At 61.3% G+C, this 23,050-nt stretch overlaps 8 protein-coding genes across 8 annotated transcripts; 3 read left to right on the forward strand and 5 right to left on the reverse strand.

Moving 5' to 3' along the window:
• Positions 1–190: 190 nt before the first annotated feature.
• Positions 191–8,013, forward strand: VPS27 (Vacuolar protein sorting-associated protein 27). The gene is made up of 6 exons (XM_062773865.1): positions 191–561; positions 645–817; positions 868–966; positions 1,015–4,003; positions 4,052–6,773; positions 6,893–8,013. The coding sequence occupies exons 1-4, from the start codon at positions 510–512 to the stop codon at positions 2,827–2,829; spliced, it is 2,139 nt and encodes a 712-aa protein (XP_062629849.1). The 5' UTR covers positions 191–509; the 3' UTR covers positions 2,830–4,003; positions 4,052–6,773; positions 6,893–8,013.
• LOC62_05G007343 (uncharacterized protein) lies at positions 3,301–7,919 on the reverse strand (the record flags this gene model as incomplete). The annotated part of the gene is made up of 5 exons (XM_062773866.1): positions 3,301–4,003; positions 4,052–6,699; positions 6,721–6,765; positions 6,885–7,553; positions 7,620–7,919. 5 exons carry the CDS (start codon positions 7,917–7,919, stop codon positions 3,301–3,303), a joined length of 4,365 nt encoding a protein of 1,454 aa, XP_062629850.1.
• Positions 8,014–9,652: 1,639 nt separating the features above from the next.
• SPAC17A5.10 (Proline/serine-rich protein) lies at positions 9,653–10,699 on the forward strand (the record flags this gene model as incomplete). Its single annotated transcript, XM_062773867.1, has 1 exon — positions 9,653–10,699. One exon carries the CDS (start codon positions 9,653–9,655, stop codon positions 10,697–10,699), a length of 1,047 nt encoding a protein of 348 aa, XP_062629851.1.
• Positions 10,700–10,876: 177 nt separating this feature from the next.
• asl1_0 (Alkali-sensitive linkage protein 1) lies at positions 10,877–12,326 on the reverse strand (the record flags this gene model as incomplete). The annotated part of the gene is made up of 5 exons (XM_062773868.1): positions 10,877–11,092; positions 11,419–11,567; positions 11,612–11,690; positions 11,729–11,746; positions 11,784–12,326. The coding sequence occupies 5 exons, from the start codon at positions 12,324–12,326 to the stop codon at positions 10,877–10,879; spliced, it is 1,005 nt and encodes a 334-aa protein (XP_062629852.1).
• Positions 12,327–12,822: 496 nt separating this feature from the next.
• Positions 12,823–14,635, reverse strand: LOC62_05G007346 (uncharacterized protein). Its single transcript, XM_062773869.1, has 3 exons — positions 14,573–14,635; positions 14,086–14,535; positions 12,823–14,044 (listed from the first exon to the last, which is right to left on the reverse strand). The coding sequence occupies exons 2-3, from the start codon at positions 14,371–14,373 to the stop codon at positions 12,914–12,916; spliced, it is 1,419 nt and encodes a 472-aa protein (XP_062629853.1). The 5' UTR covers positions 14,374–14,535; positions 14,573–14,635; the 3' UTR covers positions 12,823–12,913.
• A 483-nt stretch (positions 14,636–15,118) lies between these two features.
• LOC62_05G007347 (uncharacterized protein) lies at positions 15,119–15,481 on the reverse strand (the record flags this gene model as incomplete). The annotated part of the gene is made up of 1 exon (XM_062773870.1): positions 15,119–15,481. The coding sequence occupies one exon, from the start codon at positions 15,479–15,481 to the stop codon at positions 15,119–15,121; it is 363 nt and encodes a 120-aa protein (XP_062629854.1).
• Positions 15,482–15,919: 438 nt separating this feature from the next.
• MAM3_1 (Protein MAM3) lies at positions 15,920–22,972 on the forward strand. The gene is made up of 18 exons (XM_062773871.1): positions 15,920–16,446; positions 16,502–16,658; positions 16,710–16,823; positions 16,874–17,010; positions 17,050–17,122; positions 17,161–17,367; positions 17,406–17,589; positions 17,629–17,647; positions 17,687–17,705; positions 17,742–17,817; positions 17,863–17,915; positions 17,959–18,385; positions 18,542–18,711; positions 18,748–18,970; positions 19,009–19,684; positions 19,722–22,124; positions 22,177–22,235; positions 22,605–22,972. The coding sequence occupies exons 1-15, from the start codon at positions 16,211–16,213 to the stop codon at positions 19,305–19,307; spliced, it is 2,394 nt and encodes a 797-aa protein (XP_062629855.1). The 5' UTR covers positions 15,920–16,210; the 3' UTR covers positions 19,308–19,684; positions 19,722–22,124; positions 22,177–22,235; positions 22,605–22,972.
• On the reverse strand, positions 19,387–22,611 carry SPBC3B8.04c (putative transporterc; the record flags this gene model as incomplete). The annotated part of the gene is made up of 4 exons (XM_062773872.1): positions 19,387–19,684; positions 19,722–22,124; positions 22,177–22,227; positions 22,601–22,611. 4 exons carry the CDS (start codon positions 22,609–22,611, stop codon positions 19,387–19,389), a joined length of 2,763 nt encoding a protein of 920 aa, XP_062629856.1.
• Positions 22,973–23,050: the final 78 nt, after the last annotated feature.

Consider the following 23,050-nt stretch of genomic DNA (forward strand, 5'->3'; position numbering starts at 1 on the left):
AAATGGCAACCCTTACAGTGAAAGCACACCACCCAGCTTAGGCTACCCCCTCCAAAATAATCCCGGAAACGCCGTCAGAGTGGTGCCGCACACGCGGCCATGTGGCGCCCCGCCGTCAGGGTTTGTGGGTGGGTGGTGGCAACTGGGCACACTCGCTGGCGACGCGGCGTCATCGTAATCCGCATTGAACCCTCGAGCGACGCTCACGACAGCACATCGCACACTTTGACTCATTCCACTTCTCCAGTAACGACAAACGTTCAACGACAAGGGTGCCTAATCAGCATCACAACTGCATTGCAAGCAGCTACTGCTTGACTCAATACCATTTGCATCGCCACCACCACCCAGAGGAGCGGCCTCACACACTGCCTACCTTCTGGTTGATTCCGGATTCGTTGTCTCGGCGAGTGATTCGCACCGGTGCCATCGTCGACCCGTGCGAAACGTCGCATTCCCAGTAACGTCTCGACTTACAAGATCTTGGTTCCCACTTGTCTATCGCAAGCATGTCGTGGCTGTGGGGATCTAGCACCAACGCCGAGTATGAGGAGGCCGTTGGTAAGTGTCAACCACAGCGGCGGTGCACACGCTGTGCCGCCCCTTGAGCGGAGATGCTGGGCCGCGCTGACAACGCCGTGCAGAGAAGGCATGCTCGCCACTCAAGCTCCCATACCCTCAGGGAGAAGACATTGCCCTCAACCTCGAGATCACAGACATGATCCGCTCCAAGGCGGTCGAGCCAAAGCCGGCAATGCAAGCTTTGAAACAGCGAGTGGCCAGCAAGAACGGCCGCGTTCAGATGTATGCCTTGAATGTGAGTGGGATGGGCATTTGATCTGCCTTGGTCATAACTGACATCTCAAGCTTGTGGATACGTGTATCAAGAATGGTGGTGACCACTTCCTGGAGGAAATCGCAAGCAAGGAGTTCGTTGACGAAGTGGCTGGCTTGATCAGATCCTCTGTGAGTGGAGTAGTAACGCAGGTGGACCAGCCGCTGACGCAGTTGCAGAGCACGAACCCCGAGGTCAAGAACATGGCTCTTGGTTTGTTCCAGCAGTGGGCGGTTGCATTCCAGAACAAGAAGGACCTCGCCTTCCTCGTCGACGTTTACCATGAGCTCAAGAACTCGGGCATCAAGTTCCCGCCTCCACCCGCGAGCCAGAACGCGCACTTGTTTGAAACGACCACTGCCCCGAAGTGGGTTGACTCGGATGTCTGCATGCGCTGTCGGACTCCATTCACCTTCACGAACCGCAAGCACCACTGTCGCAACTGTGGCAAGGTGTTCGACCAGCAGTGCTCTAGCCACAACATGAGCCTTCCTCGGTTTGGGATCAAGGAGGAGGTGCGCGTGTGTGACGGGTGCTGGATTGCTGCAGGGAAGAACAAGCCGGCGCCAGCAGTGCCAGCTCGTACCCCGCGGTCGCGACACGACTACGACGCCGACCTGCAGAGAGCTATCGAGCTTTCCTTGGCCCAGTCGCACCCTGGCAGCAATGGGCTGATCGGCTCTGAACCGCCGCTGTTGAAGAATGGGTCGGGTGACGACGACGACGAGCAACTTCGCCTAGCGATTGAGGCCAGTCTTCGGGAGTACAATGCGAGGCCGAGCGCGCCTATCGGCAGCGAGGAGCCCGAGTTCAAGCCGCTGCCGACGTTTGACCTTGCACCCAGAGAGACCGAGACGATCCTCACCTTCTCCAACACATTGGATCAGATGGCCGCCTACGGCGAACGAGACCTTCGGCGCTTCCCGCACGCCCACATCCTGCACGACCAGGCCTATGCCCTTGGGCCGAAACTCCAGCGTAACAGTGAGGAGAAGACGACCAAGGCGCAGATGCTGGCCGAGATGCAGGGTAAGCTGAGCGAGGCAGTGACACTGTACGGTCAAATCTTGGACGGCCAGCAAGCGTACGCCGCGCGCAAGGCGCAGGAGGCCCAGCAGCAGCAATACGCCCAGCAGTACCAGCAGCCTTATGGCTACCAGCAGCCGTACGGCCAACCCTACCCCTCAGCAAACGGCCACTACGTCCCTCCTGCTGGTCAAGCCTACCGGCCGCCTCCCCAGGCCGCGGCGCCCCAGGCAGCTCCGGCCGCCCCCTCAATCTACCCCGCGATGCCGACACAGGCGCCGTACCAGCAGTACCAGGCACCTCCGCAACAACAGGCGTACGGCGCGTACCCCGCATACCCTCAACAGCAATGGGCACCACCCACGGCGTCGCGACAGGGTTCATACGCGGCGCCGTCGCCGGCTGCGGTCCAGTCTCCTTCGGCGCCGCCGCATGCGCAGCCTCATGCTCACCAGCACGTCGCCGAGCCTCAACAGTGGACTGCACCTGAACCATCTCTTCCCTCTGCTCCGCCACCGGTCGACATGGCTAGCCACCCGTCCGCCTCGCCCACGAGCACGACTGCTGCCCTTCCCTTGGCGCCGTCAGCGCCTGCTCGCTCAGCAAGCTACACGTCGCCAGTGGTGGCCACCGCCCCTCTTGCCACCTCACCACTTGCGTCCCCTTCAATTCAGAGCCCGCAACGTGCTCAGACTGGCCTCTTCTCCGTTCCCCCGCAACAGTACGCTGCCCCCGTGGCGCCGGTCGCCGCCGTCGCTGCTGCTGCGCCCGTTGCCGCTGTTGCCGCTGTCGCCCCGGTGGCCGCCCCTGCAGCCGCGGCCCACAACCCGTGGGGCGGAGAGCAGGTCCAGGCAGGACAGTTCTACTCTGCCTCCATGTTCCCCTCTGCTCCCGACGGTGGACTCGAGGTCCCTGCTGCCCCTGCGCTGGAGAAACCGCGGGAGGAGGCGCTCCTCATCGAGCTCTAGGAATCGAGGCAGTCGCTGTATGTGTACCCCCCCACCCATTTAGAAGACATGGCTGTCGACCAGCTTAATAGTGCATAGGAGGAAGCATTGAAACATTGTACGAAACGATGCATGAGGCGTGAGACAGTGCTTGTTTAGAATTGTCCAATGACGAGACGCTAGTCGAGGCCACTGCTCGTAGCCAGGTATATAGGTATTATCGTGCCGTTACAGTGTGTAAAGAGGCAGTGTGTCATAAAGTCCATAGTCCTGAATCCAGAAATGGCAGAGGCCTCGACAAGAGACGTCTGAGGGGAATAGGATAGGGTGGGGTGATGGCTACTGGTAAATGTCATGGATGCGGATGGGTGGTAGAACAGTGCCAGGTTGTGCAGGGTAATGCTATATGTAAAAGTGAGTGCAATGGTGGTAGGGGGACGGACGGGGTGGGCGTTCCGGGGTGAGCGGTCGAGGCCAGCTCGGGCCCGGGGTTTACGACGCGTTGGTTACGCGCTTGGGGCGGGGCGTCTGCTCAAAGTCGTCGAGGCCGCCACCACTACGACGCCAGCTCGAAGGAGGTGGGCCGCCAATCTCGCTCATGGCCAAGCCGGAGCCGCGGCGAGTGTGAGTGGCACGGGCAGGTCGAGGGGGCGTTGAACGGGAAGCAGGGCCAGGGCCAGACATGCCGTGCGCGACGCTGGCTGGCCGGCCAGAGATGATGTCGGTCGCGCCAGACACGCGGCGCGCACGCGTGGCAGGAGAGCCGCCAGGGCTGTCTCCGCCTGGGCGTCCAGTGAAACCGGCCACTGGAGGACCAAACTCGCCGCCAAAGACAGACTGAGCTGGTGCGCCGTAACCGTACATGCTGCCGCCGCCCATCGGAGGCATACCGCCAGGCATGCCCATTTGCATACCTGGGAACGCCATCTGCGGTGGTGGTGCGCCGAAAGCACCTGGATAGCCAACGGGATAGCCGGGAGGGAAAGCGCCAGGAGCGAAACCTTGAGGGTACATGCCGTGTGGCACAGGCGGTGGCTGCTGGTACGAGTAGCCATAGGTTGGTGCGGGGAAGCTCATGCCCGGCATGTGTGGTGCCGTCTGGGCGGTGGAGGCCACAGAGCCGCGCTCCCATGCGTCTTCGAAATAACGCGAAGCGGCAGCCATCCACTGCGCCTGCATCTGCTGCTTCATGGCACTGTGGCAGGGGTCAGCTCTGGAGGAACAATCAGTTGTTTGGACGTACGCTTGCGTCGCATAGTCGAGCTGAGGCTGGCCATACGGGAAGGCACCTGGAGTAGCACCGCCGAGCTGGTCAAACGTCGTCGATGGTCTCTCACGCGGGACGGCACCTTCCACACGAGGACGGTGGCCGTCAGCCCAGGAGCGGCGTGACGGCTGGTCATGCGAGTGCGGCGTCATGGGCTGCTGGGCCGACGAGTCTCCGGTTAGACCAGACTGAGACGAGGCAGGCGAAGCAGTGTGACGCGCTTCGACGGCCAAGTTGGCAATCGAATGTCTGGGTGATGGCTGGCGAAGGCCAGCAGCAGGCGGCTGGGCACGCAGGCGATCGCTGCTGACCGAGCGAGGCATGTTGGCACGAGAGACAGGGCGGGAAGACTCCCTTGGCGGCTCGTCCGAACCAGAGCGGCCAGGTGAGATCGTCGGCGAAGGAGACGAGGATAAGGACCACTTGGAAGTGCTCGCAGTGACAGTTACGGGTGACGTAGGGTCGAGCATCGAAGTTCGCGACGGCCCGCCAACTTCGCTTGTCGCGATGCGAGGAACGACATTGGCACTCGAGGTGCGCGATGATTCTGCCGAAGGACGCGACGATCCGTGCACTGAATTGCGCGAGGAATCAACCACCGAGGCGCGCGAACTGCCCGTGTAACCGTTGACAGAGTTGCGCGAGGAATCAACAACTGACGTCCGGGAGCCGCCACTGACGCCGTTGAGCTGACTGAGGCGCACAGACGATCGCGACGATTGAGGCTTCAAAGACGATCGGGAAGGCTGAGAGCGCGCCTGGAAGGGTGGCTGAGGTCGTTCCATGACAGAGGCACGTGACACCTTGTTCTTGAGTGTGTGCAATGGTTCGTCCTCATCCTCGGACTCAATTTCCTCAACAACAGGAGCGGTTCGCGAAGGAATGCGCTCACGGGGCTCGCGCATGGCCGACTTGAGGGGCTTGCGCGCGGGCGGGGTCTTATTGGAATCCTCATCGTCCGAGCTGCTCGCCCAGCCGGCCCTGTCTGCGCGTGGTTTCTCGGCAGCCTTCTTGACGGCCCGGCCAAAGCTCGAGTGAGGGACAGCCGGGGGCGGTGCCGGAGCAGTCTCAATCTTTGGTGGAATAGGCGTTGGCGATGCAGTACGATCACTACCAGGAGAGCGCTGCTGGGCAGTCTCGCTGGTGCCGGGCGAGGCAGGGTTGAAGAGACGAGTGGTCGAGGTGGACGCCGACATGGGTGGGGTCGCCGTCACCTTGCCGAGGCGCTCGTGGAGGCTCATCCTCGCTTCCGACGCAGAACCTGTGCGCTGACGAGGCTCGTTTTGGGCCAGGTAGAGCGAGGCATTGACGATGGCCGGGTCGAAGGCCTCCTCATTTGGCGACTCGTTGTCCTCGCGCCTGACTGGGGGCACTTCGAGAGCAGGTTGAGGGTTCCACAATCCAGAGATGCGGCGCACGCCCTCGTCGAGAGCCGACAAGGGGCTGGTGAGGCCACTTGACAGCGATGGGGACATGCCACCGCTACGGCGAACCGGCTCGTCATCGAGCTCGTCGGGCCTAGGAGGAAGCTTGATGTCGTCCAACATGGCCTGAGGCTCGGGAATCCGGATGGCGGCCGGGGGCGGTGGAGGGGGCGATGTGCGCGGTGCGTTCCACGATGATGTCTTGGGGGTAGACACGACGCGGTTTGTGACGGACACGGGTGACTGCTGCAGCGGCGACAGCACAGGTGGGGACACCTCGCGGAGGCGGACCGGTGAAGCCCCCTCCGCTTGGGGCGACAGCTCACGACTGCGGAATGGCGGCTGGTCGTCAATGTGCAATGACGTGGTGCGAATGCGGGCCAAAGGCAGAGAGGTGGTTCGTGCAGGCGGCAATTGCTCGGACACTGGGGCTTGGGAGGACGAGGCCTCGGCCGGAGGCGAGGGCAGGCGATCGCGACTGATGCCCGCACCCTCGTGCTTCGGCGGTGACCTGTCCTCGCGGGCCGCGCGTCTCACAGTGAAGGACACTGGGGCGTTTGCGGATGGCGGTGCAGATGAGAATGATGATGGACGGAGAGGTGAAGCGCCGGGGCTCGAACCGCGTTCCGTGCGTGCAGAGGGGTCCTCTGGAGGTGAAAGTGCAAGGGTCGGCGTGACGATAGCAGGCGCTGCTTCACCGTCCGTGAGTGACAGGGCCGATGAGTCTCGCTTGAGGTGGGCCTCGTTGCGCAGATTCGCGCGGCTGAGAGACAGGGGCATGTCGTCGTCGTCGGCGTCGGTGAGGATGGACGAAGAGGGACGTCGGATACCCTTTCGGAAAGCGGCGACGCTGACTCTCTGGCTGTCAATGGAGCCTGCCAGACTCGGTGGGCGAGCCAAGCGGGGCGGTGTAAGCGGTGGCTCATTGTCTGCGGCAACAGTCGAGTTGCGTTGGCTTGTCGTGACGGATGAATCGCGATGACCGGGTGCCTGGGTAGCCGCGGGCTCCCGCCTGACGTGTGAGAAGTACTTGTCGACACCGCCGTCGGCGTCGGAAGCTCCCGAGATATGACGGAATGACTTGAGCTGGAAGGAGCCATCGTCGACGCTTGGCGATTCGAGGTCGACACCTAATGAGACGCGGGAATGTGTGCGCTGGAAAGGAATGTGGAATAGTGATGAAGACGGGCGGCGCAAGGGCTGTGGACGATCGCTGCCCACCTGCGAGGTTGGGCGGCCCTTGCCGTTGAGAGCAGGTGACGACGGCTTGTGTGGTGTTAGCCAAGGCAAGCACATTGGAGAAAGATAAGGAAAGAATGAATGGAAGTGGGATGAAGCATGATGTTGAAAACGATAGAGTGAACACACGACAGAGACACACATACCCTGTCAGAAACGTCGCTCGGACGCGACGTGCGTCGTGTCCTTCGGCCCTTCCAAAAGCCTGCCTTTGTCGTCTCGTCGCCGTCGGCGCGAATCTCTTCGACTTCATCGTGCTGCAGCCTGTCGGCCGACGGCGAGGGCGTCGGGGAGGGGTGCATGTGGTTCAACGAGGTTGTGGACAGAGCAAGGCCCATCTTCTTCAATGGCGAGGGCGAGGTGGTGGAGGGATGCGGGACGTCGCCGGTCGAGCGGCGCTCTTGGCTCATTCGAGGGCGTTGAGGCAGCGGCCGCGAGCCATTCGGGCGCTCGGTGCCGTCGGGACCGCGGCGGTGCTCGACAGGCGAAGGAGGAGGCAGCCTGGCGCGCTTTGCCTCTGGGCTCTCAAAGTTGAGCTTGCCCAGGATGCCGCCGGCCTTTGTCCACTCTTGCGACGAGTCGTCCTTGAACTCTGACGCCGAGTGAAACGACTCGCTCCCCAAGGAAATGACTGATGAATGCGCAGAGTTGCGATAGTTGGCGAGTTGATGCCTTGTGGGGGAAACTGTGTTTGTTGGAGGCGGTGGCGGTGGTGCCGCCCTCTGGTGAGGGCGCGTCGGTGTGGTGGAATCGGATGTGCGAGAGCTGCGATCGGTGCGGTTCGATGACGGAGGTCGTTCTGATGTCGATCGTTGCTGCGGTGAGGCGGAAGAGTACGTAGCAACGGGGGGCATCGGGATCGAGGGTGCTCGCGCTCGCACTGGGTGGTTTGGCGAGGTCGACTCGTAGGGGACGGCTTGGAGATCAGACTTCTTGTCTCTCTTCCACGGGAGCACGCTTCGTGTTGTTTCCTTTGAGGCGCGATCTGGTGGGTGGAGAGCTAGTGCTGATGAGGACATGCGACCCGGGGGCAAGGCGCCGTTGGCCGTAGCAGCATATTGGGGCACTGCGAGATGGTTTGAGGACGCGGCACGATGGACCGAATTGGAGCTTGGACTAGAGCTCGCACTCTTCGTGTCCTGCGCGCCCGACGACGAGCGGAATCGCCTGAAGATGCCCATTGCGGCGGCGATGGACTCGGCGTGCGCTGCGTGCCAGGGCGGCTTGCGGCTGCTGTAGAGCTGCTACAACGACAAAAGGGAGAGGGGGTTGGTGGGTGGGTGGAGATGGAGTAGAGATGAGGATAGGATGTAGTAGTGGTTGGTTTGAGTGGCAGGGCTGCAGTGCACAGTGCCAGAGCCAGAGCCAACCAGTCTGGCCACTAGCGCGTGCAGGGTCGTTGGGTTGCCGGGACCTCTTGTGTGAAAAGGGTAGGCAGAGGCAGCGCAGGCAGGCGAAGCAAGGGGCCTTGCGCCGATCGTCCGTCCGTCCGTACTCCCGGCGTTCAAAACGCGCCAGTGATGATGGGAACAGAGACACACAGGGGGGTGGGCGGCACGCAGAGGGGCAACAACGAGATGGCGCAGGTCGGCAAGCCAACCCAATCCAACCCAGGCGGGCGGGCGTCGAGGGTGTCGTCAGGCGTGCTTCAGGTTGTGGACCGTTTGGCGTCGTCCTTCCTGCAGCGCTTGCGGGCGTCCAAAGCGGCCAACTAGGCAACGACTAGTGCGTATCAACCAACCTCGTCGGGAAAAATAAATAACAATAACGAGAGAAGACAAGCGGGTCCCGGGGCGGATGTTGTTGACGGCAGAGCGGTTGTTGTTGTTGTTGTTGTTGACGATTTGCAGTTGAGAGAAGACGATGTCTATGCGATCGTGTTGGCGACCAACAGGCGAGCGAGTGATACCGTCGGCAACCCGTCCTTCATCTCCTGGGAGACATGGGGAATGTGAAACGCGCTGCAGTACCACAAGAGTGACGCTGAGAGCCAGCAGCAAGTGGTGCAGTCGTCGCGTCGAGCCAGCAAGCAACGTTCAAGACGCAGCGGGTGGGCGTGGCGTCGAGGCTGGCGTGCGCTGCCAAACCTTCGGGCAAGGGGCAAGGGGTAAGATATCCAGCCAGCCAGCCAGCCAGCAGGAACGGGCGGCAGAGGGAGACGGGCACGGTTTGGGTGGGTGGTGGCAGGCGCTACGTGAGGCAAACAAGCACGCCCGTGGGGGCACGCTGGGTGGCTATGGGAAGGAGGGAACTGGGTGGTGGGAGGCTCTCCCAGCTACCAGGGATGCAGGAGGGAGCGAGCGAGCGAGCAATGAAGTGGACGGCGATGCCATGTGCGTGCGTCGTAATGTCGCCGCGCCCGTCTCCGTGTCTTTCATGTCCGTCTCGGCGTAGCATTGCAGTAGTGCGTCTGTCCGCGCGCACATGAGGCTACTACCCACATCATCTCAGCTGATTACATTTGCATGTCATCTGGTCGTCGAGGTATGATGGGTCACTTGGCTCACTTGCCCGCCCGCCATCACTCGCCCTGCCGTGTCGGCTGGTGCCCACCCAAGAGTTGAACTCTTCACGCCCTCAGGGGTGGAACGTGGACCTGATCTAAGGGCATGTTTGAATTCCCCCTCGAGCCTCGGATCCCCCCCCCTCCCCCCTCGGGCCGCACGCCCAGAAACGCCAGAAAACGACGCCGCCACAACTTTGGCTCGTGCACACACACTTGTTTTCACCTCCCACATAAGCCGAAATGGAGCCCCGCGGCAATGTCCCCCCACCCAAGCCTTATCCTTGGCCGCCGCTTGGCACTGTCTGCGCCGCACGGTAGTTGCACAGCACCACCTGCAGACGACCTCGTCATCCCTCCCCCCCCGCTCGTGACTTGTCATTTATCTCATCAGCAACCACCACCCAAAAAATGTCCGGGCCCCCACCACTCCCGGCCTCGAGGCCATCACCACCACGGCGCCAGGACTCGATCGACGCCGCGATCCCGGACGAGGCGCCGCCCGCCTACTCCGAGGTCGGGGCGAGTGGGGACGCGCTGATTGACCACGGGCCATCACGAATGGACTTTTCCGGCCCGCCGCCGCTGCCGGACCGGCTGACGCAGACGCCCACGGGGGGCATGGTCCTCCCCGGCGTCGGCGTGGGCTATGGGCGCGTGGGTTCGGACCCCTCTACCCCGATCTCGCCTATCAGCACGGGCTACGCTGCGCCGTCGGCTCCGCCCCCCTCGCATGGCGGCCCGATCAACTCGCACGGAACGGGGTACGCTTCGCCATCTGGCCCGCCCCCGCCGCCGCCACAACACAATCGCCACTCGGCGCCGCCGCCGCCGCTGCGCGTAGAGGAAGAAGACGACGACCCAACGCCGACCGAGGCGCCCGTGCCAGGCCGCCCGCTGCTGCGCAACGGCCAGCTGCTCGTGTATCCCAAGGGGCACCACTGTTCCAAGTGCCAGAACACGGGGTACAAGAACTACGATCCCAACAACCCCTGCTCATCCGACTGGCGCAAGTACGGCAAGCCGTACAACGGGGCGCTGGCCGTGTCCTTCAAGCAGCACTTCAAGCCGGGGGGTAACGGCGCGACAACCGCCAGCTCCAACTTCCAGAAACCGCTCCCAAAGCACCGGCCGGCGGGCCCGTCGTCGGCCCCGCCCCAGCGCCCCGCGTCGTCGTTCATCCCGCCCCCGCCAGGACTGGCCGCCGCGCAGGGATACCACAACGGGTTCCAGCCCGGCTTCCAGCAGCAGCCCCAGTGGGGCATGCCGATGCGCCCGCCCGCGCCCATCCACACGTACGGCCGCCCGCCGTCCGGCGCGGTGGTCATGCAGGCTGGCGACCCGCGCCTCGGAGGCCGCCTGTGCTGGCGCTGTAATGGTGCCGGGCGCGAGGCTGGGTTCTTCCTGTTCGACGACCAGACGTGCTCGCAGTGTCGTGGGATCGGGCGAGTCTTTTGAGGGCGAGGAGTGGAGGTGCGAGGTGCGGCGTGCGGCGTGCGGCGACCTGCTGTGCTGTCCGACGGAGAGCGGAGACTTGAGACAGGCGGCAGTCTCACGGAACGGAGCCGCCGCGCGAAGCTGGGAAGCTTCTTCACATGGGACGACGCGATGAGAAGTGCATACACAACAGTGACATCATAGATACCACCACCATGAGATACAGATGATACAGATAGCGGCGGGAGTGGTGTGCCGCATTTTAGCGCCGGAGTGGTGCACGGCAGCCGCGCTGAGCGTTTGGTTGAGCGGGGACGACGGCGTGACATACGCGCTGCCGAGGGCAGACAGCGCGCCCGAGCGTGTCGCGTTGCCTGCGGGGTCGAGCAGCGAGTTGAGCGGGTTGACGCCTTGCTGCAGTCGAGTCGTCAGCAGGTACGTGCGACATTAGGCGGAGGGCAAACAAGGCCAGGTGCGCCAGGTACTGCGGCCAACCTTGTGAGGCGGATCTGGCACTTGGCGTCACAGCTCTCAGGGTGGGTGGTGGGGGTGGGGTGGTCAAACGCACGACTGTGGCACGGCGACTGTGGCTAGATGTCGGCCATGCGCGTGGTGCGGACAGTGGTATTGTCCGCCGCGGGCAGTCATTGTCCACTGCACGTAGTGTCCGTCTCGAGCAGCCTGCCGACCTCTCACCCCGCCTCGCACTGGCTCCGCTCGTGCTCCTCGGCGCCACTTACCATATCGTACATTGCCCCAAACCAGAAATACCGCTCAACCCAAGGCTGCGCGTCGAGCCAGGCCATCGACTCGCGCATAAACTCGGTGATCTGGTCCTGCGTGGCGGGGGGAGGCGGCGTGCCGGCGCCGAAGAACGTCAGCGCGTATTCTGTCGGCGTCAGCGAGTCTCCCTCTGTGCCCATCCCGTCCCACCGGTCAGCCAGATGGGCAGGTTGAACGCGGCGTAGTATCCCTCCAGGACGGCCGTGAGGGACGCGAACGTCATGTCGTACTGTGGTCAGCTATGTAGCTCTTCCTCCTCTAGCGTACCCAGTGGACCGCGAGGAACTGTGGTGTCAGCTCGGCGCCTTCGGTCGGCACTCACATCAGGGTTGCACCCGCCTGCGCACTCGGCAAACCACTGCAAGAGCCACGCCTTGCCCTCAGGCCCCATAGTGACGGCGGGCGTGCCGAGGCGGTACCCTTTCGCCTTGAGGGGCTCAAAGTGGCTGATCCACAGCGTGGCCGCCGTCGAAGGGGAACAGTTACTCTGTATGCCCAGCTCGGGCTCGTTGAAGGCCAGCAGCGCGCGGTCGGGGGTCAGGCGCGCGCCGCTGAAGTTTGCCGCCGCGGCCGCGTCCCACGCCGTAATGTGCGCGCTGTCGCAGCCCCACAGCATGGGGACGAAGGGGAAACTGCTGTTCGTCGAGGGCGCGGGGGCCCAGTCGTACGTTGCGCTGATGGACGTTTTGGGGCCGTCGAAGGGGGCCAGAGGCACCCAGTTGCCGTTGGCCCACGACAGGCCGCGTTTCGAGGCGGGATGGTAGGGCGTTGACTGGGGTACGGGCGTTGTTGTGGTGGTGCTCGATGCGAGCGCGGTGTTGGCTACAAGGGGCCATAGGAAGAGGAAGGCGGCGAGGGCGACCATCGTGGTGGTGCCTTGGAGGAAGGAAGGTCGAGAGGAAGTCGGGAGAAGGAGGTGGAAGAGGAGGGGAGAAATCGGTGAAGAGCTTGGCCTTGAGCTCGCCGCCTATTCACTCTGCCTCGTCCGACGAAGATGATGGGACCGATGTGTGTGTTTGCGAGTGTCGTCGTTCGACGACGCCGCAGTTGATGGCCAGATGATGGCCAGATGGCCGACGATGGCAGTGATGGCACCCACACACTCATCTTCCTTTCGCACTGAGACGACGCACAGATCGCCACGGCGACACGGGGAGTGACGCCCGCACGGACCATGTTGTTGACATCAACAACAGACCGTGTCCGTCTGTGCAGAGAAGATGTTTGTGAAAGATTGCAGCGCAGCCGTGTGCAGCGTGGGGATGACTGCCAGGGCGGACGCGTTTGCGCCTGAACCCTCGCCACTCCCCGCCACTCTCCCTGCCACACTGATTCCCAGCGCCGCCAACTCCCCCGACACCCCATTCTATACACATTTTACATACACTGGAGCCTATAATTGACTGTCCATGTCTACTTCTATGCCCGGGACTACGACGACCCCCGCAACCGCTACCACTCGTCGTCGAGCTCGTCGAGGTCGTCAGGGTCGGCGTCTTGAACTGGCTCGTGGTTGCTGAACCTAATCCCATGGCCGAGCTCTGCATCGTAGTCGCCGCACTGGTGCTGCTCTCCCCACTCGCCACCCGCCTCGTATCCTTGGCTGTCAAGGTACCCCTCGTCCTCGTCCAATTCATCGAGGTCGTTCTCAATGTCGACATTGACGTTGAGGTTGTGGCCGCTGTAAATGCCCCCGCGTATGCTCACCCCCTGATAAGATGCAGACGCCGGTGCACCCATTGGCGTTCCAGCGGGCGTTCCAGCCTCCTCCAGTAGGCGCTCAGGAAGCCGCATCATTGGACTCGGAGTTGCAGAGGTGTCCATGGCTTGGAGCCGAGGGTGAAACAATGGCGCCCACTGCGGCTGGCTTGCCACGGCGCCACCAACGCCCTGAGATTCTGGGGGCGAGTCCTCAAAGCTGTCTTGCGGACTCGCCTCCTCGTAGTCAAATGGATCCACCTCGTCCAGGTCCGCGCCCTCAGGGAGCGCCCCCAAGTTGGGGTTGAAGCCGGGGGACCATGTTGCTTCGTCATCCAGGTTGTTGACGACATCTTCGTCGTACTGGGTCCGCGGCGCCATCCGGTCCCGCAGGGAGAACCCCGCAAGCCTTGCCTGGAAGTGCTCCCAAAGCGGACCGCTCTCAGCCGCGGAGAGCGTTCCTTCGCGGGGGAGCGAGTTCATGAGGCCGCTGTCAAAGTCGATGCTGTCGCGTACACCGACGTGGCTCAAGCCCAGACTGTTGCTACGATGACGAATAAAGTTGCTCACAGCGTGGTGGTCGTGCTGGTGGTAGTCGACGTGATACTCGCAACTGCCGGCTTGCAGGTGAGGCGGCGGGGTGACGACGTGGTCGTCAGAGCTGTCCCAATCCGCCAGGTCGTCGACAATGTCCTCGTTGTCTTCTGGTAGCTCAACGATGCTGGTCCTTGGTGCGACTGGGTGATGGAGGCTGGGACGGAGGGGAGGAGGAAGGATAACGTCGTAGCACTCTGGCGCAAGGTGGTTATCGTCGTGGTCCGCAAGGTACTCGGCGTCAGGCTCGGGGTCGAGCTGGGGCACAGAGTCGGCAGCTACCTCGACCAACTAACGGTGTCAGTCCGCCATCCAACAGGGCAGAAACTCACCTCAACCTTGCGAGCTGACATCCTGGCCACCCCGCTGCGCCGCGCACGGGCCCAGCGGGCTGCGCCGAGTGCGGCCACTCCCTCGGACAGCGAGCGGCGAATCTTGAGGTCGTCGCTCGTCTTGCTGTCTTCAAGTGCAAGGCGCTCGAGGTATGACGCCATTCGTGTTGCTGGTTCGTCGTCGTCTAGTGATTCTAGTTGTTCGCGCTCGCGAGGGTCATTCGGTGCAGCGTGGGCGTCGGTCCGAACACGCTTCGACCTCGACTTATAGGTGGCCATTCGCGCCATGTCGAGAACGCGACGTTCAAGTTGAACGGCCTGTACTGACTGAGTCGAGGTGATTAGGGTCCCACACTGGCCAAGAAGTGGCGTCTGGTGGGCGGCCGAAAGAGAGAGGAAACGAGCGATAGCCGTAAAGGCAGCGGGTGGCAGACTAAGGGGCTCTTGATACTGCTATCAGGACGAGATCTTGATCCAATTGACTCACGATCTGAAAGGCTGGGTCGAAAATGAAGGCAAACCGACTGTAAAGTGTCAACAAGATGCGAACGTTGCAACCTACCGGATCATCTGCATGCGCAACACTTGCTGCATGCCTCCTCCTACTTGGTAGACCAGTTCTGTACATAGGTCATGAACGCCGGGCGCAGACCCTAAGGCGCAACCATTAGCCTAGGCTGAATGACGTGCTCACCTGATAAGACCGCGTTTTCGCTCGTTGCGGGCGGGCTAAAGTGACGTTGTCGGAATGTGGAGCGGGGCGACGGCCGCCGCTCAGGCCCGTCCGGGTCCTCCTCGTCCGATGCATCTGAACGCAGGCGCCGTTTGCCAGTCTTTGAAGGGTATGCCCAGGAGAGCTCAATTCCAAGCCTCCTGAGGTGCGCAGTTGGCTCCCCGTGGGGAATCATGTGGCGGCTGAACGGCGAACGCGTCGGATTGGATGCCCATGGCAGGAGAGTGACTTGCGTCCTTTTGTCGGTCGAGGGCTCCAGGAGGTTGACCCCCAGGATCTCCTTGTTCTTGTGCACGTGAGTCAAGGGCCAATCACCGGGGTATGTGCCACACGTACGCTTTGCAGCCATTCACGGACCTTGTCCTCAAGCATGCGCTGGATTTCCTCGGCATCGGTATGCCGGCCCACGCCAAAGAGGGCTGTGGTGTCGACGTGCCAATTCACGACGACCTTGCCTCCAATAGGAACCACGATCTTGAAGAGGTCTTCAACGGCCTTTCCCTTGGCATTGCGGGGCGCGAGGTCGTCAGGGATTGTCACTTGCGGCGTCACTGTCAGTTTGAGGTGAGGGAGGGAGACGGCATCTGGAATCTGCCGAGCTGGAATGCTTATGGTGGCTTGAGGAAGGGTAACCTTGTGGCCCGAGGTTAGCCTTGATGCCATGTTGAGGTTGTTTTAGTAGTGGTCAGGCCAGTAGAGAGGCATTGACGAGGAAGGTAGGGAAGGCGGGCACGGGCTTTGGTTAGGCGTTTGCGTGTGTGAGTGTTTGTGGGTGAAGGAGAGGGTAGTAGATGGCGTGAAAGTTGTGTTAATGGGGGAGATGTGTGTGTCTTGGTAGTGCTTGTGATGCAGAGATGCTATCTATACAGTAAGAGTTGATATGGAAGTGGTGCGAGTTGAGAGTTGGGAAGAAGGGATGATGATGAGATGAGAGGGATTGGGAAGAGAAACGAATTTTGAGGTGGAGGGGGTAATTGGGATTAGGACGAGGGAGAAGGTCGGTAAACGAATTAGGTTACAAGGTTATGACGACACACCAAGGCACGTTTAAAACGAGCCAGAGGCCGCGGCACAGCAGCAGCCAGCAGCAGCGTGATTTCTGCTCGACCAAATCATCATCCGCTCTGCTCGTTTGACCACTTGCAGGCGTCGCGCTCCCGTGCCCACCCACCCGGTCCTCGCCTCTCGGGATCATTGATCGTCGTCCTCTCCACGCTTCTTCGTCTTCTCAACACTGGCTGCCAAGCAAACACTTGCGCGACTTGTTTACAACCATACACTCCCACACAACACCGACCCCCTTGCCTCAAACACTGCGCCTCGCCCTTCGCAGCACCCACGTTCCTCTCCACAAAACCATAGCGCTGGCCCGCTTTAAAGGCTCACATCACCATGGCGCCAGTAAACCTCAACAGGAGGACAGCGTCTTCCCTCCCGACGCTCCTCTCCCTCTCAAAGCTCATTCACGTCGTCCCCAACCTCGTTTCCGAGCATGTCAAGCGCGATCAGTTTGTCATTGCAACCTCTGGCCATGGCGGCAAAGAGCGAGTGGAGCCTGGCTCTCCCGATTTTTACATGAAGCTCGCGATTAGCATGACCCTGGTCGTGGTCGGTGGTGTCTTTGCTGGGTGAGTCACTTGCGTTATCTACGGTGAGGTGCCCGAGCTCATCACACCCCCTCAGCTTGACGCTGGCCTTGATGGGTTCCGACGACCTTAATCTCAAGGTTCTTGCTGCATCCTCAAGCGACCCTTCCACTCGTCGCTCAGCAACCAAGGTGCTTCGCCTCCTCAAGCGTGGACGGCACTGGGTGCTTGTTGTGCTCCTCCTCAGCAACGTGGTATGTATTTGCTTGGCACGACTTAGCGCTCGCTGACACCCCTGTGTGTAGCTCATCAACGAATCACTCCCAATCATGCTTGACCCGCTTCTTGGCGGTGGCCCCGAGGCGGTCATCGTATCCACCATCATGATTGTTATCTTTGGCGAAGTCATCCCTCAGGCTGTAAGTGGCGCAACGTGCACGGACCATGGCAACGGGGCTGACTCTTGCAGATCTGTGTGCGATACGGCCTCGAGATCGGCGGCGCGTGCTCTGGATTCGTGTGGGCCATGATGATTGTGTTTGCGCCAATCGCGTGGCCCATTGCCAAGCTCTTGGACTATGTCCTTGGCACAGACGAGGGACACACGTGAGTTGTACTTGTTTGACCCCAAGCTCACACCATTAGCTACAAGAAGGCTGAGCTCAAGAGCTTCCTCCAGTTCCACCGCGAGGGCGAGGAGCCGCTGAGAGACGATGAGGTGGGTTGATTACACAGAGCTGTCAGCTAAACCGACAGATTGTCATTCTTAACGGCGTCTTGTCGCTCAATGACCGCCGTGTCGACCAAATAATGACTCCCATTCAGGACTGCTTGACGCTGTCGGCCGATGAAATCCTCGACAGCGAGACGATCCAGAACATCCTCATCTCTGGTTTCTCGCGAATCCCCGTACACGAGCCTCACCAGCCCGACAACTTCATTGGCATGCTCCTTGTCAAGAGGGTACGTGGGCCTAGTGCGAGTCGTACTGACAACCCCAGCTCATTACCTACAACCCCGAGGAGGAGTGGCCCGTCTCCAAGTTCCCTCTCAACGCTCTTCCCGAGGCCAAGCCCGACCTCAACTGCTTCCAGGCTCTCGACTACTTCCAGACCGGTCGTGCCCACCTCTTGCTCATCAGCGACACCCCTGGCCAGCGTGGCGGTGCTCTCGGTGTTATCAGTCGTGAGTGGTGCGTCTCGGGGTCTAGCTAACCACCTGCAGTCGAGGACTTGATCGAGGAGTAGGTCACAGATATTAGAATTGAACTAACCTGCTTCAGAATCATTGGCGAGGAAATTGTGAGTTTGAGACTAATAGTGCGCCGCTGACGTCAGATCGACGAGACCGACAGGTATCAGGACAACCACTCGAAGAGAAAGGCGCAACGCAAGGCCACTGGCGCTATCATGCGTGGGTTGACGAGCCGACGATTAGGAGACCCACTGACACAACCAGGCGGTATCATCGAGCGCCAGCGTGTTATCAACGCCTTCAGCCGTCGTCCCTCTGTGAGTTTTCGAGGCCTGTGCGACAGGGCCTAACAATGAACAGGGCACTTCGCGCAACCACTCTCCGCACCCCAGCGCCGGCACCGCCCAGCCACGTGAAGGCATTCTGGTTCAAATCCACGATGAGCCAAACGACATGTCGCGCTCAAACTCTGTGAACGTCGCGTCACCTGAAATCAGCACCGCTGCTATTATTTCTTCGCCACTAGCCAACACTGCGGGTTCCATCTCCATCATCGCCACTTCGCCCAACGGGATGGTCGAGGCTCCGATCGCAGCGATTGAAGCAGCTGTGGAGAATGCCGACATTGTGGAGACGGAGGCTGGCGACCCTAAGGACGGGGGTGAGCCCATTGCCCAGGCCTCGCAGTCGGAAAACATCACGCCCGAGGAGCTCAAGGGGGGCCAAGAGCCTGCCAAGCCCTCAGAGCCGGAATCGTCGTCGAACGGAGGTCCCAAAAAGACGAACGGTGGGTCTTCGAAGCGTGGACGCAGGGGACGGAAGGGAAAGTAGACTATAGTCGTCTTCCTCCTACCCAACCTTACAACCCCTTCCTTCATCCTATCTATCCATTCGTCTCCCCATTTAGCATGCATCGTGTGGCCTGGGCTCACTCTGTCTGTAGGGAAGCCGAACTCGGACGTCGGGGCCTTCGTAGACTTTCAGCGGCCGTTTTCGCAGGCCGAGTTTGTCGAGACGGCACAGGCGTTTGTTGCCAAGTACGACGGGCTGGAGCGCGTCCTCGGTCCAGAGCGTACCAACGCGGGGTGGGAGTGGCGCAGCAAGTTCTCACTGGTGCGTAGGCCTCATCGACGACGCGGCTGACCGCAGTGGCGCGGTACGCAGGGATACTTGTATAGGCGGTCACGGCGAGTGCTCCCTTCGCCCGCTGGTGCAGAGACGCCGGAAGCTGAGATGGAGGAGGAGGAGGAGGAGGACGATGCGGCCGCGGCTGTCGTCGCGGCGCACGCGCCGACCGTCGAGGTGGAACTCGACGTCGCCTTCTCGGAGAGCTACGGCGTGCCGCTCCTGTGCATCCGGGCGTGGGACGAACGTGAGTGCGAGCTGTGCTGGCCGAGCTGACGATTTTAGACGGCGTGCCTCTCCCCCTGGAGACGCTCGTGTCGGTCGTCATGCGCGCGCATCTGCCTGTCGACGAGCAGAGGCGGCGGGACGCGCTCATGCTCCCCGGCGCACCGTTCCCCCTCCTCCAGCAGACGGAGCACCCCGTCACCGGCGACATGGTGTGGAGCGTGCACCCTTGCGAGGTGTCCAACGCCGTGCACCAGATCCTCGTGGCTGAAGGCGAGGAAAGCGCACTCCGCTCCAGACTGAGCTGGCTCGAGGCCTGGTTCATGCTCAGCGACAGCATTGTCGACCTCACATCTTAGATTTCACTCTTGGGTTTAATTGCATCGCATGTAGGGTGGTAACTATAGTCAAGACTATGAGTTGTGCGAGAGAGAAAGTTTACATGCCAAGCGAACGCATGATGGCATAGCCAATCGTGACAATGACAAAGGTCGCGAGGATGGACGCGGGGACACCATTCTTGAGGAAGTCGCTCGCGTTGATGAAGCGGTGGCCCAGCTTGTTCTCCTGCGTGATGGCGGTCATGTTGGGGAAGCCCGAGACGGGCAGACCCATACCGGCCGAGCAGATGAGGGCAGTGGCCATGATGAGCAGACGTGGGTGGGGGTCGGCAAGCGACTCTCCAATGCGCGAGGCAACCGGCACAAGCAGGACAGCAGCAATGGTGTGAGAAATGCTGCAGGGTCAGTAATGCGCAAGGCGCGTCAACTCACAAGGTGGCGATAACAAGTGCGATGGACGAGAAGACAATCAGGATCTTGTAGAGACCCATGCCGTCGACGAGGCGCTCCAGGACGTGGTCGAGAGACTCGAGGAGACCCGACGACAGGACGGCCTTGCCGAGGGCGATGCCACCCATGGCAAGGAAGACGATGGGCCACTGGAAGTCGTGGAAGTCCTCCTTGCGCAGGATACCCGTGCCGAAGAAGGCAACCAGGGGGATAATAGCAATGATACCCATGTCGCCCACCGAGCTCTCAATGTTCTTCTCAATGCACCAGAGGGCAATGGTAAGGAGAGTGATGAACAGCACAAAGTAGTGCTTCTTCTTGAGGCTGTCGGTGTTCTTGCGCATCTTGGGAATGCGAAGGTCGCTCTCCCATCTGTAGTTGATGTGCAGGAAAGCCCAGATGACAATGATCGAGGTGAGAGACACGGGGATGGAGATGGCGAACCATTGCAACCAGGTGAGCTCGGGCACCATGGAGCCAAGGGCGATCAAGTTTTGAGGCGACGAGATGGGCGACGCCTGGCCACCAATGTTGGACGCAAGGGCAATGGCAATGATGAGGCACCTGGAGAAGACAGACTTGGGCGGCAGCTCGTCGAGAATGGGGCGGACGAGAGCGTAGCAGAGGGTCGGCGCGGCAACGTTGGAGATCCACATTGAGGCAAAGGTGGCGACAAGCATGAGAACGAGCAGCACAACACTGGGGTTGCTGCCAGCAGCGTTCATGATGCGCGAGGCCGACATGTGGTCGAGACGCGTCCTGGAGAGAGCAGCAGCGATCGTGAAGCCTCCAATGAGGAGCATGATGGTGGGCGAGAACATTTGCGAGAAGATGTACTTGGTCGCGTCGCTGGCAGGCAGGCGAGTATCTTCACCGTCAGTCGAGCGGAGGACGCGGAGGACGACGACAAGGAAGGGCACCATGAGCGACGTGACGAACAGGGGGATGGCCTCGGACGCCCAGAGAATGGTGCAGAATACGAGAAGCGCAAGACAGTTGCTCTCCTCGACGCGGTCGAATGGCTGGGCCCACATGATGCCAAAGAGCGCTCCAAGAGCGATGAGGAAGATGATGCCGCGGGTCGAGATGAACTTGGGGAACACGATGCGGCCGCAGGGTGTCCTGATTCCAGGCTTTGGCTGCTCGAAGGCTGGGAGCTCTTCTTCTGGCTCGACCGAGCGGAAGATGCCCTGACCACGGCGGTCGCCGACCATCTGGGACCAGACAGTCTCGCGGTCGACGACGATGCGCTCACGAAGCTGGGCACGGAGCTGCTCCTTGGCAAGGTCCTCATCACCAGCGACAACGACACGGCGGTAGAGGAAGAGAACCTTTGCAAGCAAAGTGTCGAGCTCTGCCTTGGCCTCGTTGGTCCAGGGGTACGTTGTGAGCACCTTGTCAGTGATGTAGGGCTTCTTGAGCTTCGAGTTGGTATTCTTGTCGTACTTTTTCAAGATCTTCTCGAAAGCGGTGAGGTTGAGGTCGACGTACTGCTTGAGGGCGTACAGGTCGAGCCAGAGATGCGATACTCGCTTCTTGAAGCCAATGCGCAGGACGGTGGCGTAGTCGCTGCTGCCGGTCCAGTTGAAGTAGGCAGCGTCGTGGGGCCCACCAGCCTCCTCGTCATCGCCAATCTCGAGCTGGAGCCAGGCGGGGTAGGTTGAGGGGTCTATTGGCATGAGACCGAGCTTGTGCTGGCGCTTGCCCCAGCCGCTGGTGGACACTGACGAAAAGGACGTGCGGCGGTCGTGGGGATCATCGGCCGACGAGAGATCTGATAAAGCGCGGCGGTGGAAGGGTGCGCGGGACCGGGCAGGCGACAAGGGGGCCTCGTCCTCGGTGACATTCGGGGTGGCGATAGAACGCGAGCGCTGGCGCGAGTTCTGGGTGCGCACGGGCGCAGGTAGTGTCGACTCGAAGATGTCGGCGGCGTGCGCATCACCCTGCTGTACGCTCGTGCGGCGGCCAACGAGTCTGGGTAAGCGGCCGAGGAGAGATGCGCGTTTGCGAGCAGTGCGGGCGGGGGTGGTGTGGGCGGAACGAGGAAGGAGGTGGTCGCCTTCGTCCAGGTCGTCGGCATCCTCATCCTCCTCGTGGATAACGTCCTCTTCACTGGCACCGTGAAGCTCGCGCAGCTCGATCGAGTGGACCTCTTCCTCAATCAACTGGTCCAGAGTGCGGAGCTCGTTGAACTTTTGAGTGTAGAAGGCGTCGACTTTTGCGCGCTCGCGGTCGAGGGCGGCGCGGAATTGCTCTGGCGTGGCCCATTTTGCCGACTCTGCACGGTGGACCGGTAACAGGGATCCCTGCTCGGCGTGCTGCTGGGTCGCGAGGTAGGTCGGGTCGAGGGGGACTGAGGGGAAGAGCTTTTTCAAAGCGTCATAGCTAGAGGGTGGGTGAGCTTGAGGATGGAGGGGCTGTGATTCAGACAACATACTCGACGTAGTGATTCCACCATTCAACGTTCGAGTTGAGCTCGAGAAGAGTTCTGGTCCAGTTAGCTTCGCCATTGTCGTACCAGGTTGCGTGCGGTGGCGATGGCGGCGGTGACTGCTGTGGTGGGGTAGACCACGGGGGCAGTGGGTCAACCCCACGCGAGGCGAGGTCATGCAGCTCGATCTGGACAAGAGTCATGTCGGCGATCCGTGATTTTGCGTGTCTTGCTCATACGTGCGTCCACAAGGGGCAGTGGGGAGCAGTACGATTCGGCGACATGACACGATGCAAAAGGACACGCCGACGAGCGCCGGTGCAAGGATTGTCCGCCAAGGCGGGGCGTCGGACAGGCTGTCGCCCCGCTGTGCGGGCCGGGACCGAGAGCCAAGACAAAATGGAAATGCAGCAGGCAGCAGTCTACTCACCCAAACTTCATCTTGTCTCCCGAGTATGCAGGTCGGGCGTTGTGCCAGGACCAGGAAGGGTGACGAGGGGGAGTATCAGTGCCGAGTGGAAGGAGCTCGAGTGATTCGGGGTCGGTGGTGGTGGTGTCGAGGCGGACCTGGTAGTGACCTCCCAACGCACGTTGTAGGCTGCGGCCGAGACCGAAACTGGAAACGAGCGAAGAAGGTGAGGGGTGATGTGATGGGTGCGAGATGATGCTGGTCGCGTGCACGCCTGAGTGTATATATAAAGAGTCAGAGGCGAGAGTAGGGCACGGCGCGAGGGCGGTAGGCGTCGGTCGTCGCGGCGAGTATCGGCACGTCGGCGGTCAGTGATTGTAGTGGGTGGGTGGGTTGGACAAGAGGAGAGGAGAGTTTGAAAGGAATAATGACGAAGGGCATCAGAGCCGTGGATCGGGAACGGCAAAGGGG

This window comes from Vanrija pseudolonga, chromosome 5 (genome assembly GCF_020906515.1).
Source record: "Vanrija pseudolonga chromosome 5, complete sequence".
NCBI lineage: Eukaryota > Fungi > Basidiomycota > Tremellomycetes > Trichosporonales > Trichosporonaceae > Vanrija > Vanrija pseudolonga.

Coding starts and splice junctions, on each gene's coding strand:
- MAM3_1 (XM_062773871.1), top strand. CDS start 16,211: ATGGCGCCAGTAAACCTCAACAGGAGGACAGCGTCTTCCCTCCCGACG. Junction 17,123..17,160: donor AGCCGCTGAGAGACGATGAG/GTGGGTTGATTA, acceptor CTAAACCGACAG/ATTGTCATTCTTAACGGCGT. Junction 18,971..19,008: donor CATCCGGGCGTGGGACGAAC/GTGAGTGCGAGC, acceptor TGACGATTTTAG/ACGGCGTGCCTCTCCCCCTG.
- VPS27 (XM_062773865.1), top strand. CDS start 510: ATGTCGTGGCTGTGGGGATCTAGCACCAACGCCGAGTATGAGGAGGCC. Junction 818..867: donor TTCAGATGTATGCCTTGAAT/GTGAGTGGGATG, acceptor TGACATCTCAAG/CTTGTGGATACGTGTATCAA. Junction 967..1,014: donor CTGGCTTGATCAGATCCTCT/GTGAGTGGAGTA, acceptor ACGCAGTTGCAG/AGCACGAACCCCGAGGTCAA.
- LOC62_05G007346 (XM_062773869.1), bottom strand. CDS start 14,373: ATGGCGCGAATGGCCACCTATAAGTCGAGGTCGAAGCGTGTTCGGACC. Junction 14,045..14,085: donor TGTCAGCTCGCAAGGTTGAG/GTGAGTTTCTGC, acceptor TGACACCGTTAG/TTGGTCGAGGTAGCTGCCGA.